The sequence below is a fragment of the Fulmarus glacialis genome, unplaced genomic scaffold (assembly GCF_000690835.1).
Source record: "Fulmarus glacialis isolate BGI_N327 unplaced genomic scaffold, ASM69083v1 scaffold12251, whole genome shotgun sequence".
In the NCBI taxonomy this organism is placed as follows: Eukaryota; Metazoa; Chordata; class Aves; order Procellariiformes; family Procellariidae; genus Fulmarus; species Fulmarus glacialis.
The window spans coordinates 16,045-30,954 of record NW_009194744.1 but is presented as its reverse complement, the minus strand read 5'-3'; the positions used below and the strand labels follow the sequence as shown (position 1 = coordinate 30,954).

The 14,910-nt window shown below is 39.6% G+C and overlaps 1 protein-coding gene across 1 annotated transcript in view; it reads left to right on the top strand.

Annotated features, from left to right (window-relative positions):
- Window positions 1-3,309: 3,309 nt before the first annotated feature.
- LOC104084136 (KAT8 regulatory NSL complex subunit 1-like) overlaps window positions 3,310-14,910 on the top strand; it is a gene marked incomplete at both ends in the record, with an annotated part of 22,142 nt that continues 10,541 nt past the window's right edge. Inside the window, 5 exon segments of the mRNA XM_009587866.1 lie at window positions 3,310-3,451; window positions 5,435-5,488; window positions 5,837-6,019; window positions 9,721-9,938; window positions 14,729-14,910. The exon segment at window positions 14,729-14,910 is cut by the window's right edge and continues 23 nt beyond it. Of these exon segments, the coding sequence (XP_009586161.1) occupies window positions 3,310-3,451; window positions 5,435-5,488; window positions 5,837-6,019; window positions 9,721-9,938; window positions 14,729-14,910 (779 nt within the window).

Here is a 14,910-nt window from a genome sequence, read left to right as displayed (position 1 = left end):
GGCTCTGAGCAACCTGGTCTAGTGGAAGGTGTCCCTGCCCATGGTAGGGGGGTTGGACTAGATGATCTTTAAGGCCCCTTCCAACCCAAACCATTCTATGATTCTATGAAATAATCAAGACTTACATGGACATAGACTGTTGCAGTTGATTATTACAGGTTTTTATATTGCACTATGTACTGGTACATTTATGAATTCTTAGGCTAAGTAGCAATTCTGAGGAAGCCTTCAGTTTGCCTTTCATCTTTCTATGGCTCTGTGTTACCAACTGGTGCAGTGGTTTTCTCTCAGGCTGAATAACTTCCAGGACACTAATATCTTCCATTGCCCCTCCTGTTATCATCTATAATTTTGTTTAATCAGAGTGGAGTTGGAAGGAGTTCTGGTGGTGCTCCAATTCCAAATGGAATTGTAGCCTGAAACTCTTTCCTATTATTTAATTTCTTTTTAGACATCTTTAGCCCAGAATTACTTTTAAACTTTTTTTTTACTGGCTGCTTTTGAACAGTGCTTGTTTTTATCTAGTACAGTAGGCCAGTTCACCTTAATTTCTGAATGTTGCGTTGCCACATTTGAAGACTGAGAGAGAACAGATTAGGTGCGCCAGTGTTTTCAGGCGTTTGAAATAACATGCTCTTGCTGAAGTATGTTTGGAGGAGGAAAAAAAAAAAACCCTGATCTTTTGGAAGAGGAAGATGGTAGTATTAAAAAAATTAATTAAATAAAAGGAAATGTCTGCAATAAAATGGATTTCAGGCTGGAAGGTAAACTGTATTTTGAAGGTACAGCATTTGGGTTGATAAGGTCTTTGCATCAGTAAAAGCTGGTCTGTCTTCAGGATTGCGTATCAGTTAAACTTCCTGTGGAAAAACCTCATTACAAAGTGTTTGGTCAGTCAAACTGTAGCTTGGTTTCCCTTTGGCATGAACTTGTCAGTCAGAATACTCATTCACTGGTGTGCTAACTGGACTCTCTGAAGTTGCTTTGAAGCTGCATCGTTAGCTTGGGGCCCCTTTGGAGTTTTATCTCTCTGCTCACATATTGATTCCCAATTGTTTCTAGAAGCTTTAATTTAAAGTAAATCCAAAGTTTTTCTTTATCTGAGAGATCTGATTTTTTCATCTAGTCAGTGCTCTGTTCTTACTTTTGATATATTGCTCTAAATAATTCTTTGATGTGTTTCTTTATTAAAACTAGAGTTCTTAAACTGTAGCCACATCTGATCCTATGCAGATACAGCAGACTCCCCACACCGATGAAAAGGAGCCTCTTAACATTTCCCTAAAGTGGTTTTAGCCCTAACTGGTCTTTGTTCTTCAGCCATCGTACTGCTGATGTAAAGTAGGTCACGCACTTTCTGAAGAGAGCAAAAAAAAACCTCACCATGGGGTTGGCAATAGAGGTTTGAGTTGAATTACGTCAGATTGTGAAGTGAGTGGTCTTGAGTCAAGAACAGAAGATTAAACTTACTTTTTTTTTTATCCCTATTCTTTCGCAGGCAGGTTCCTGCCTGCACTAGGAGATTTTTGAAGTTATTGCAAACTGCTGGTGCAAAAGCAAAAAGCATACACCAGCGCTTCCACAAACTTCCACTCACGAAGTGGTGTTTGCATTAGCCATTGTTTCAAACTCTAAAGTGATTGAAGTACTATTGTGTAGCTGTATTTTGCTTATATTATGAGGATTATTTGAATGTGTGCTTCTTTTAATCTCCATAAATTCAGATCACATGCTAAATGTATTTAGGATTTGTGAGCTACAAAATCTTTCTTGGACTACTTGCTTAGAAATAACAAAACTCTGAGGAAGTCTTTAAGCCACAAGGTCGTTTTAGGATTGTAATTTATTTATGGGTGCAGGTATTGGAAGAGAAGAACGCTTTCATTTCATAAGAATGACCTTGCTGTAGGATCCCCCGCAGCTGTGCATTGTGCTGTGTTCTGTGGTTGAGATGCCAGCTCTCCCCTCCACAGTGCTGCCACCGAGAATTGCCCAGAGCCCTAGGTTGTTGAGTTTGGAGCTACGTATTAAAACTCCACGTTGTGGATCGAGAATGTACTCGCATCAGGTATTTTCCTCTGTGGAAAAGCTCTTGTCAATAAACGCCACTCGTGTTTCAGTTCGTAGTGATATAGTAGTTTGTGGGTCTGTTTAGTAACCAGTAAAACTGAAATTGTAACACTAAAATTATGAAAAAACTTGTTGTTATGCAAGGTGATTTTTCTGTTTCAGCAAAAGAAATTCAAACTGCTTATTAGTCATGGGACCTTATCTGCCTTTTTTTTTTTCCCCCCTATAGGTATAATGCATGTGCCCACTATTATAGCAGGTGCCACAGGCTGTCATTTGTGGCTCAGCGTGACAGCCATAGTGCAGGGTGTCAGTGCTTGTTTGTCTGTAGCCTAGAGGTTCTGACTGACAAGCAGGGATGCGTTTTGGGAGGCCAATGAGGTTACTGCACAGTGCCTCCCGCTAGAGTGTATGGTGTGGTCCTTTAAGGTAAACCTTCATTCATACAGTAGCTTTCAGTGAAGACAATGCTTTCTTTTACTTTGAGTATAAATGAAAAAAGTATTATCTGTGTAGGTGTTTTAATATCTGGCGTTCTATGTGGCACTGGTGTGATAGTCTTCTGTGACAGCAACAGAGATTCAAGCAATATTCTAAAAATGCTAGAGTGTATGGTGTGGTCCTTTAAGGTAAACCTTCATTCATACAGTAGCTTTCAGTGAAGACAATGCTTTCTTTTACTTTGAGTATAAATGAAAAAAGTATTATCTGTGTAGGTGTTTTAATATCTGGCGTTCTATGTGGCACTGGTGTGATAGTCTTCTGTGACAGCAACAGAGATTCAAGCAATATTCTAAAAATCCTGCAGACAAACAGCTATGAGGAGTGTCACAAATACAGATTGTGCTGCTCTCTGGACAGCAGCACAAGCTAGGACTTTGTCCCTTCAGGCAGTTCTTTTTGTGATTTCAGTTCCCCAATTTGCAGAGGAGAGAAGTCATTTCTGTGCTTATCTAGAAAGAACTCGACTCCTGCATTGGTTGTGATAGTCAAAATAATGATACTGCTCCTTTTTAATATATTTTGTTGCAGAGTTGAAGAATTGTATTGACCGCTCTATCTTGGGTATAGGAATTGTAAATTAAGGCTAGAATTTGTGGGGGGAAAACTCATTTGTCCTGTATCTGCCACAAACTCTTAATCACTTTTTAATAGTGAAACTGTTCTTGAATTTCTGTCAGAGTGTTTTTAGTGTTGAAACTGTTAAATGATAAGCACAAGCAAACTTTCGCTTTTCAGACGTCGCCATGCAGAGTGCCAGTGGGCGATGGAGAGAGCAGCCATTATTTGCCGTTGGACGTGGTTGCAGGCTCAAATCACTGATTTGGAATATCGAATAAGACAGCAGACAGATATCTACAAGCGACTTCGTGCTGCCAAGGTAATTTTAGCCTTCTGTTTTATGACTTGGGAGGTTCTCTGGAAGCTATTAACGGGCTATTTCTTTATCAAAATGGTATTTTCTCTGTAGAAATAAGAATGAGGGAAAAAGCTTTTGAGTTAGCCCCATACCAGTAAGAGGTATTACCTTTTGTCTTTTGAGGGCTGTGACTCTGTCTACTTCACAAAGATTATAGTAAGAGCTTGCTGAGAGAGTGGGGGCTTAATTTCATCATTTTGTCCAGGCAGAGCAGCTCATTAATGGAACGGGGTTCCACAGCGGCATAAGCTACCAAGTCGGTCCTTGCAAATGTTGGTTTCTAAACTGGGATAGTGCCAGGGTACCATCAGAGGTGCTCGCAGGTACCGTTTATGTTTCAAGTCTTGATGCTTGCTGGAAGGTATTATCATTTAAAGCACATGGACCTTTAAATCTCAGAACGCTGTGTATACAAGTTTTATGCTTTTCTTCTAGGCCATGACCATTTAATGTTTCACTTCAATATCTGAGAAGCATTGTGGTAGAAAATAAATAGGATGAATACTCATTTCTTGACTAGAATGATATTTACTTCTATGTGAGTAGATTTCCTGGGAAAAAATAGATTTTCCATCTTCAAAGCTTGAAATGTGTTTTGGGGCTTCCCCTTTTAAGAGCCTCTCAGTCCACTGCGAAAGTCTCTGGAAACACTTGAGTTAATCCTTTCAAGGTGCTTCTGAACTTCTGAAATAACTCTCATGTTCCGATTTGAAATGGTTTGAATCTGTTTGGCTCTCAGTGTAAACTGTAAAGCTCATTTCCCCAGACTTCGGGGGGAAAAAAAGCAGAACGTGAGGATTTTTACTTGGCTTGAGTGTTTTCCTTCCTTCTGCCCTTCGTCTGGAAGGAAAACTGTTTTAATTATTGTCCTCATTGCATCTGTGTATGTTTTCTCTGGATCAATGCACTTTCCTTTTGCATCAGCTTTTATATATCAAATATGTTGGATGACTTTTTTGATAAATTTAAAACTTATTATTCCACTACGGTGTAATGTGTCTCGGACAAAGATAAAGAGCAGTGCCCATATAGCTTTACTCCTCATATACTTTTGTAGGTGCTCCTGCAAGATCTCGGGTGAGGAAAGCCTTAATTTATTGGCATTCTTGGCTAGGATTGCCAATGAGAGGGTCAGTCAGACCTGCTTTGAGTGGAGGCTTAGACTAGGTGACCTCCAGGTTTACTTTCTGATCTAAATTGCTCTTTGATTCTACTCTAATGCTATGGAAAGTAATGATTCCTAAGGGCCCTAGACTTTCATAACATTAGTCTCTAATGCAGCACAACAAGATGAAGGAGAATACTAACTTTTCAGATGCTTTGAATCTTTTCTAAGTAACTGGAATTTGTCTTAGCTTTATTTCAGTATTTCTCTAACCAAATTAGCTTATGATTATCTTTAATTCACTGTAAAGCAGTTACTGTTCTCAAGCAATTATGATGTTTGTATAGACATGAATGCAAATGCATGAATAAGTTAATTCTTCTGCATAATATTTTCTTCCATTCACAAGTATGTATAATTATACCACAGGTGCTATAAAGTGTAGACTACACAGTGAATAACATTAAATTTCCCCGTAAGGAATGCTAAATTTCCAGCTACTTTCTACCAATCTCTTTTACTAAAGAGACATTTTGCTGGTGTGAGAAACTATTAAGTTGCTGTTAAGCACAGAGAAGATTGTCAAGAGAAAGACGTTGGTGTGTAGAGCATTGTATGTATGCCACAAGGCATACGCTGGTAAGGATGAAAAGGATATGTGTGACTGGAGCAGTAGAAACTGAACTGCAGAGTGGCCAGCTCTCCTCACCTGTTATAAAAATGGAAATGAAATAGTGTGAAGGGAGGATGGTAGTCTTAATCATGGCAATCATCATCTTTTGAGCAGTACTCATTAATTACTGCCATGTTATTCTTAATAGTCTGCGTTCTCTGAATAGTCTAAAATAGCAGTCACCAATGCCTGCTGGTCCATGACCGATGATGCCGAGCAAGTAATGTCCTGTGGGCGCTGTCATGCCTTGATTTCCTTTTTGCTGATCTCAGTTACACCTCCCTGTAGCTGTGAGCGGAGCTGGAGGACCTTGAAACCAGCACGTTAATTATAAGCCATGGTTGTGGACAGCTCTTCTAGGAAAAACAAACAGCATTGATGTTGGCCTAGTAACATTTCCTCCTTAAACTGCTTCACTTAGGTTAGAGAGAACACTTAAATGTTGAATTAATGAAGTTGCCATAGAAATGCAACTCCCAAGTTGTTTCTTTCCCTTTTAGAGTATACTTAAATATTAGTTGTGCTGCGGCTTCTATGAGTGGAATTTGGTGTCACTTTTTATCCCCAGGGCCCAGTAGTCCTTGGTGGTGACTGGCAGCCTGGAGACCTAATGAAGAAGCAGGGCCGATTGGGTTCTGTGTCACTGGTGACCTCCAAAAAGAATAAGTGGCTCTCGCCTTCATCTTCTATCCGAAGGTGCCCTGTAGGAGATGCTGTTCCTTCCCGTTTCCTGTATAATATGCAGAAGCAGGTCAGTAATCAAGAAACACGTAATTTTGCAGTGATAAAGCGAAGAAAGAAACTTTTGTTAAACCAAGTCTCAAATCAACAGCAGTTTATAAATCACATCAAGTAATTGGGTCTTAATATACTATTTTAATGTTTCTTTATAACTCTTTTTTGCTATTTTTTCTCATATATTAATGCATCAGCTGATATCAGTTCACTAGTACTTTGTATTTGACATGTGACAACTGAACTTGCTTCACCTTATGCTTTTAAAAAAACTCTTGTACTTTTATGTATTCTTAGTCCTCCAAAATTAAACAAAACCAAAGCAAAACAAAACCACGAAACAAAAAAAACCCACCACAGAAATCTACAGTGCAAGGTCTGTGGAAAGTGATTGAGTTTGCAGTCATAAAAAACCTGAAAACCAGTGTTTGAGGAAAATTTTAATTTCTGATCTTAAGCTGTTGCTAGAGTCTTGGTGTCGATGGCACTTCTGACTCGTGTTGTTTGTGTATGATGGTTTTAAAGACCCTTTTAAAGGATTGACATATCTAAGTACTGTTCAGAAGCTGGTGTTTCTGGGTGGTGGTGGGTAGCTTCTGGTATACAGGTCACCAGACCAAGTGACTTAACAGGTGCTTTTAGTCTTAACTTCTGTGAAGCTATGGAGGGTCAACTGTCACAAGCTGCAGCTGTAGAGCAGGGAAAATACTCATGTTTCAGAAAACACAGAAAAAGATTAAGACTCCTCCTTTTCTTGAAAGCCAGCTTTAAGTTTTTCAGTTGCAAATTCTGAGGGGAGATATTCTGGTATGTGTAAGGGTAAACTGCAGAATCTGAACATTGAGACTAAGTAACTGAACTCTTGTGGGAACCGAGATGAGAGATTGTCCTTGATAGATTCAAGATGAATATGGCATGATTCATTGGTTTTTTTCACTGTACGATAGAAATATCTACTAAAAGGAAGTATAGTCAATAATTACATTCAGATTTGAAACGTTCTATGGGAAAATTAAATTTTTCAAAATGGGAATAAACAAGTCAATGGAAGCTCTGCCAATTGAACGCTGTGGTCCAGGTACAGTCTGTGACTCAATAAATCCCTGTATTAATTATTTGACAAGAAGATGCTTCCTTCAAGGGATGAAACTGTGACATTGACAGTGCAGTATGCAGAAAACTACTTTTTTTGCTCTTTTATCTTTGCGGAGGTTTAACTAATGCTAATGTGGATGTACGCATATAGTGAACTGCAGGTATTGGGATGTGGAAATCAGAAGTATTTTGGTTTTGACACTTCAGAATCGTGTCCAATGAGTGTGTGTGAACCATCAAATATTCCTAAATAATACTAGTATTTCATTAAAACTTTTGAAAGTTTCTATTAAATTAGTACAGCATTTAGTACAGATTTTAGTACAGTATGAGCTTTTCGTCTAGTGGAAAAGGCAGAATAGCTCAAAAATGAGGCCATCTTGCTCTGAAAATGGTCTCCAGCGTATAAAACAAAACTAAAAGCTCTATTGTGATACTTATTTTGTGATGGTTAAGAATACATTTAAAATACGAACTTAGATTGATTTGGAGATTGTTGCTTGAAATGCAATTGATTACATTGCATGTGATTGTTTACATTGGGCCTAGTTAAGTTCAATGTTATTTATAATTGCAGAATGCTCCTTAGTTTACACTGCTTTTTTGGTTTTCTGAGCTTTTTGCCTCTCTGCCCTCATCCTTCTTCAGATTCATTATCACATTAAGCTTCACTGAGTTTGCGATTTCATTTTTCTCTTGCAGAGCTCTCATCTTACACAGTCTTTGGGAAACCCTATATGTCAACCCTATGTGTCAGGCTCTCCAGCACACCTCAGAGCCTGTGCCACGTCACACCACCAAGTCAACGGAGTGTTTAACTGGTTAGTTCTCCTCCTCTGAGAGGCTGATCAAAGTAATTTCATACTTAAGACATTGGTGATGGTGGCTAAGAAAGGGGTCTTTAGCTAAAAGACTTCTGTATGTACAGTTCAGTTGTAAAAATTTGAAATAGGTGTGCATGTCTGTTAGGAGGATTCTAGAGGGGAATTTATTGTAAGAAGTAATATAAAATTACCAGTTGTGATCTATTGTGTAAAAAGAACAACAACCAAAACCCCAAAACTGCCAAATATATAGATGATGTTGCCTGCCTGTTGGAAGATGTTACCTCCTTTTTATAAATGGATGACCAAAGTACCTTGCTTGCTAGGTTAAGGCTGGATGCTGTACAGCATCCTGGTGACCTGATTTTTATTTTTTTAACGAGTGAATTTCTGAGTTTCTTTGCTTGCACAGAATGTAGAACATATTTTTCTGCTTATTGATTTTCAATATATGGAGAAGTAAATCTTACCTGTCTTGTTGGTAATGAGGAGATACCTAGAGTTTAGCCTTTTAATTCTTCATATTTTTATGGAGCCTTGAATCTGTGAGAAAAAAGGTATTACTGATCAGTTGTTTGTTAAACACTGGGGAGGGGTGGGGGACAGTAATTTTTAAATAAATTGGGAACTTTCCTTCTGCTGTTAGTGTTTAACTAGCATTCAGTTTGGTTTAATATTTGGGGACATATGTCCTGTGCAAGCAGTCAGAGGGCTTCAAGAAGCTCGGCAGCAAGAGGCAAACTTTAGTTTGTAGCATTGCTGAATAAGCTTTTCATCCCATGGAGCACTGGATATATCAGTTAAGAGAAGCTCCCTAGAAAATACACCCATTAAATGCACTGATTGTCCCAGTCATTTACCATGCTGTTCTTCAACTGATCCGTTTTCATGTGTAGCTTTGTGGTATCTCCTTGGGTTTTAGGCTGTTCTCTTTGAGAAGTTTTTAATCTTATTTCCTTGCCTTCTATTTCACTTCTCTAAAGATTTCTCCGTCTATTGCCACCTTATTCTTGGGAGGGGAGAGAGGGAAGAATTAGTGTGGCTTCAAAAAAAGCCCGAAACCTCACTTCTTCACACTGTATCAGATCCTGTGTAAATCGGATAAAGCAGTGATAGGTAGGGAGGGATGTAAACCCAATACAGACAACAACATGGTGAAACTTGCACTGAAGTCTTAGGAAGAAAATGTTCCTTTCCCCCACCAGATGCATGCTGCTTTCTCAGTTCTTCCTTGTAAGCAGAATGGCTGGAACACCGTTGGCTTTCAGGCCTTCATCGCTTACAAAGAAGGGGCTCAAATGAAGCTTCCCTGTTCCCCTGTCAACTTTGTTTATGTCTGGAGAAAAGGCTTTCAGCCTCCAGTCCCGGATGCCTGTAGACTTTAGGGGATCTGCAAAAGACCTGTGGGCAGGTTTAGTTTAAGGAGGCATAAATGCCCAGGAAGACAGGTTGGCACTTCAAATTAAATTGAGTAAAATTTGGTGCACTTTTATTTCTTGTGGGGTTTTCCTTATGTTTTCTGTAAGGTCATCAACATCATTCCATTTTCTGTGAAGTTGCTGGAAAGCAGGATACAGTCTGCATTTTGCTGCGGGGTAGAAAGCTGCTAAATACACTGGGACTACCTCAGCTAAGTGTGGTTTGAGCTAAAGGTGCTGGGAGAGACTCTTTAGAGCACTAGGGTATGTATCATATGTACTTGCCCGATTCTTACACTCCTTTCCTAGACATGCCAATCAGGGCCACTGCATTTTGTTTCATGCAGAGCCACCTACCTGCTGTTCTTCTGTTAATGTAGGCAGATCCTCCTAGGCCACATCTTGCCATTGTCATCGTGGTGGGTGAAGAACAAACAGTTCAAGCACAGACGGAGTCAGTCCAGTGCAAAGCAAAGCCTCAGTTTGTCTATGTCGTACTAGCACAGCAGGGAGCTGCTCTCACCCTCCTGGCGTTCAGAGGCACCTTGGCACTTGATGGCCTGGACTTACCTGCTTGTGACAGGACGTGCCTGGCAATGTGAAGCATCTGTGTCCTGGTTGTTGTGCCCTTCCTCAGCGCCGTCTCGGTGGCAGGCTGCTGATGCTGGGTGGAACCACTTCCAAGAATTCCCCATGACCACCAGGCGTTCTCTGCGCCCCTTTCTCTTCGCCTGTTTTTAGCCCAGTTGCTCCACAGGATACTGAGCAAGATGGACCTTTGGTCTGATCCAGCGTGATCATTCTTACAAATCATCAGCACCTTCTTCTGAGGTACCTGATGCTCTTATAATCAATTGGTTGAGCTTTAGCCTTGGGGAGTTGAAATTGGACTAATCACAGCATGCAGAGGCTTCAGGCTGATGTGTTGCCTAATCAAATAAAACATCTTGTGTTTTTGTTAGGGAAGAGTTCGTTTTCTTTCATAGATGGCTTCAGTAAAGGTTGTTCTTGCTGTATTCATTCAGTAAAACTAGCTTGCATTTTAAGAGTGGTAGTTTCAGCCTAGGATTGATTGGACTGCTGTAGAATGAGGGAACAGAAAGTACAGATTATTCAAAGCACCTAATTCTGTATTTCTGTCACAGTGATTGATAGGTTAACAAATTCTTAGCAGATTAGTCCTGAGCTTCAAGCAGTAACATTACTAATCTTCTGAAGGTAGATACTTTAGTAGTTGCGCTTTTATTCTGGGCTAGTTCTGCAGATAATAAACCTCATTTTCTCTTGACTTATATTGTAGAAATCCAGAGGATTCTGGAAGTATTAGACCAAATTATAAAAGTCTAAGTCTGTTTAAATGGCTGTTTTAATCCAGTTACTTGCAGTATGGTGTATTGGGTCTCTACTTCATAGTTGAAGAGTTAAGAGGAGGTACATAGAGATCTTAAACCCAGCTGAAATACTATTTTCTGCTTCTGTATTCCATGAAATTTTATGCTTGCTCCCCTTGCAATTAATCTTTGTAATTGCCAGTAAGGCATTGTATATTTTGTTATACATAAGTTACCAACTTTGATAAAACAAACTGAATTGGTAGTGCATGTTTCTGCATGTGAAAAACCAAAGGGCTGAAGAGTTGGGATACCAGGTAGTCGCTGTTCTTTATATAATGCGAGCTCTGGTCAGGCCTCCAGTGCCTGGCTCTGATTAACAGCTAATTCCATGAAAGGTCTGACAAGGAAAAAGTAGAGGAAGCTTGGCCTTGCCCCCTGGGAGGAGCACCTCCATATTCCCTTATCAGCAATGCATACCTGCTCGTAGGGCAGACTGTTGTTAATAATTTTATTAGAAAGAATGTGAATCTCTAAATTGACCTGCTGGAGCTGGTGAAGTTCTGGTTTTGTAGAGGGTGATGGTTGATTGCTGTGCTGCAAACAGGTTGAACAACCACTGCTTTGCTTGCTCTGTTTGAAACAATCGCCACCTCGGTGTGAAAGCAGGAGCCAGAGACCAGTGGGATGACTGCCAGGACGCGCAGCAGGATCAATGGCAAATGTTAGTGTTACAAATGCACCACTGAGTTGTAGTGATCACTTCTTGACCCTAGCTTAGGCTGATGGGGAGGGGAGGCAGAGGCACTGTGTTTTCCTTCTGTTTCACCGTAGTACTTGGACCTGTCACCTTCTGCTACGTAACGTGTGAGCCTTGCTCTTTTGTTCAGGTTTGGTCGTGTTAATTCAAACTTGTTACTGTGCATCACTGTAGCCTGTTTTTGCAAACACAGCATTACACCGTGTTCTCGTTAATATCTTAAGCACAGTCTCTTCAAGTTACAGAACCTGTAACTCTTCCAGTTAACTTGAAGAGACTGTGCCTAAGATATTAATGAAATGCTCTGTTTTCTTCTGGTGCATAAATGCTTTTAAGATTTTTTTCAGCGCTGTTTACTCTTCTGTAGAATTGGCTGGGTGCTTGTGTTGGGAGGCACAATAGGCACTAATAGGCAGACTCTGGAAAAATCATTGAGAACTTTGGTTGTATCCAGCTAACATCCGAAGGTAAGCATGAAACTATAGTTTCCGGTACCCAGACTGGAATTTTTGTCAGATACTAGGAATTCATTTGGACCTTGTCATGGAAGAGACCAAAAGTTTTTGAGCATATACTCAGAATCAGGATTTCCACTTTGGAACTCGTAAAAATAAGTTCCTGTGGATAGTTCCTGTGCAGTGTAGTATGATCTGTCTTTGATCACTCCTAAATTAGTAGATATGTGTAACATGATCCCAAAACTTAAATATTTTGTCTGTTCAGATTTTTTTAGTTAAATTATCCTCTGCTTGTGTTGGAAACACTGCCTTGCTTGTCTTGTTTCTGTTGATTTAGTAATGGCTTTTGAAGCTTCTGCCTCTTTTGGAAGGAAAACTGTATCTTGTGTAGATTGGAAAGCATGGATTTTCACAAGCTGTACCATATATTTTTGAAGTTTCTCAATACAGAGCTTTTTTCAGCAGTCAGAAGAGAGTAAGAGCCCTAGAATTCCTCTGTGTTTAACTTCGATACATTGAACCTCCTGTTTAACCACAAGGTAGTAGAAATTTCTCAAACTTTCTTATTCACAAGAGCTCCTTGGAGGCCTAGATGAGACTTTACTAGAATGCACTTGAAGAGTGCAAGTTCTGGGACATTTTGAATGCAAGTTTAAAAGTGCTCTCTAGAGTTAAGCTTTCAAAATGCCACTGAGATGCTTGTACCCCGGAGTCGTCTGTGATAAACTGAAAATATATCTTAGATTTTCCTGGTCTGGTTATCCCTAGCTTCTGTAGGATCATTGGCTATACTCCTAACTAAAACTTTACTAAAACTAAAACTTAGTGGAAATCTAAGGCTGTTTTGGGAGGATAAGTAGACATATTGAGAAATTGCAAACAAAATGACCCATGTTTGTAACTTCTTCCATGCTATTCAGGTGTGGAATACTATACAATCAAAAAATTAGCATGTGTGACAAATAACAATAGGGCAGATGCAAACACATGAGTGAGTATGGGTTTTTGATGGAGATGAACCCAGTAACTGTGGTTCTGGCCATGAATCTTCTTCTTTCCTTTGTTGTTGCACTTCCCTGGAGCGACAGAGGCAATGAGCTGTAGAGTGGAGGCCAAGACAAATCCTCACGTGCGGCTGAATGACAGTGTGCCCGTAAGCCAGAGGGGGTCGTATTTGGGAGATGGGTTCCACCTCAGCAAAACCGAGCCTCAGAAGAGAGAAATGATGCAAAGTATCATCATCAAAGTACAAGGTGTATTTATGCAATGAAATCCTACAAATTACAGCTAACTTGTATTAATTCATAATGCAAATTTTATTATTGCTCATCACGCCACTACCACACTTCTAAACTACTCATTGTGTTAGTATGACTTTGGGCTACAACATCTTCTTAAACGGTCACTTTTCAGGTGGGATGGCCCGTTTGCATCACACAAGTTCTTTCAGGTTTGGGCAGTGACATCTCATTACAGCAACCCTTTCCTCCTTGTCCTGCTACCTGAGCTATCCACTGTAGAAGTTACTGTGGTTTGGAATTGTTCAGGTCCAAAATACATACACCAATTTTGCTGCAAACCTGTGTATTCTGTATAGGGCAACAGGAGGCATGAGGCCATTGGGAAAGAATAGTCTCATGCAGATCTGCTGTAGACTTCAGAGGTTCATCATACCCTGTTATACAGAACTAGTTCAGTTTTACTTATGGAATGTCAGTAACACATATTTTTGTGGAATACTTTCTCACTTGCATTTTACTTCTTAGCGTTGTCCATAAAATTTTGTGCTCTTCCTGGTTTGTGCAGTTAAGAGGAGTTGACTGGGGAAATTTGGGTCTCTTTAAGCACATCTTTTCCTAAGATGTGTTTCCTTGTGTCTATATGTTTATAGCTGAATAGGATTTAGTTTATAAACTGAAAATAAATGGACAACAGTATAGAATGATCTAAGTTGGATGTAAATCAGCAGCTCTTCATTTCATGAAGAATGGCAGGGGCAGGGAGGCTTGGGTTTTTTCTTGTCCTAAAGACTTGTCACCAACCGGTACCTCAGTTCTATGTCTGGTGACATTGATTTCTGCCAGGCAGTCCTACAGTTCAGCATGAAGTTGGAATATCCAGCTGGTTCACATGGCAAAAATACAATTTTAAACTTCTAATTTTACTAGAACTTTTGCTATGCAAACCAAGAAAAAAATTACCACGCTTGATTAGGACCAGCAAAAGTAATAGATAAATTAAGTTTTTAAATGATAATATGAACGCGTGACCAATTACAAAAAACATCTTTTATGAAGGCACTGTTTTACAGATGGTTTCCAAAGAAGAATATGCTGCAAGGGAATAAACTTGTATCTGCTTATTGAAATATAACCTTAGATTTAACCATAACTCCATGGTGAACAGAAAGAAATGGAAAGAATGTTTGCCAATGTTTTTAGGTTTAATGGCTATCTTTTTTATGGGAAGTAAATGACTTTGTTATTATCAGATGATAAATTGAGCTGCTGACTGAAGTTCTTTGTTGGAGAAAGAAAGCATGTTATTAGAGGCTACCACATCTGCATTGGCTTTAAGACTTTAGTCCTTAACTGATGAAAATATAGCTGTTAAGACCCTTCCGTGTCCATTTCTGTGTTGAGAATGGAATACTCAAAAATCTACATATCCCTTGAGAGAGAATGCAGCAAAGACTAAAAATGTGATGAGAACAAAACTGGTAAGCACTAGTTGCTGACATAAATACTAAGGAGTCCTTGGGCGTCACAGCCACAGTAACAAATACAGAATTACAACTTACTAACTCTTGCTCAGTGAGTTGCTTTTCATTTGGTTGCAGTTTGCGTACTGGCTCCTCCGGCAGCAGTTCTCTGATCAGTGTGAATGTTGAAGAGAGATTTGGCAAACAAAACCCATTTAACAACCTTGTTGGTGTGTTGGACAATACCTGCATCGCTGCTAGAATCCGCCCAGTTTGCAAATACAAGAAGCGCAAGCTTGTCCGAGCTACCTCTGTGTCTC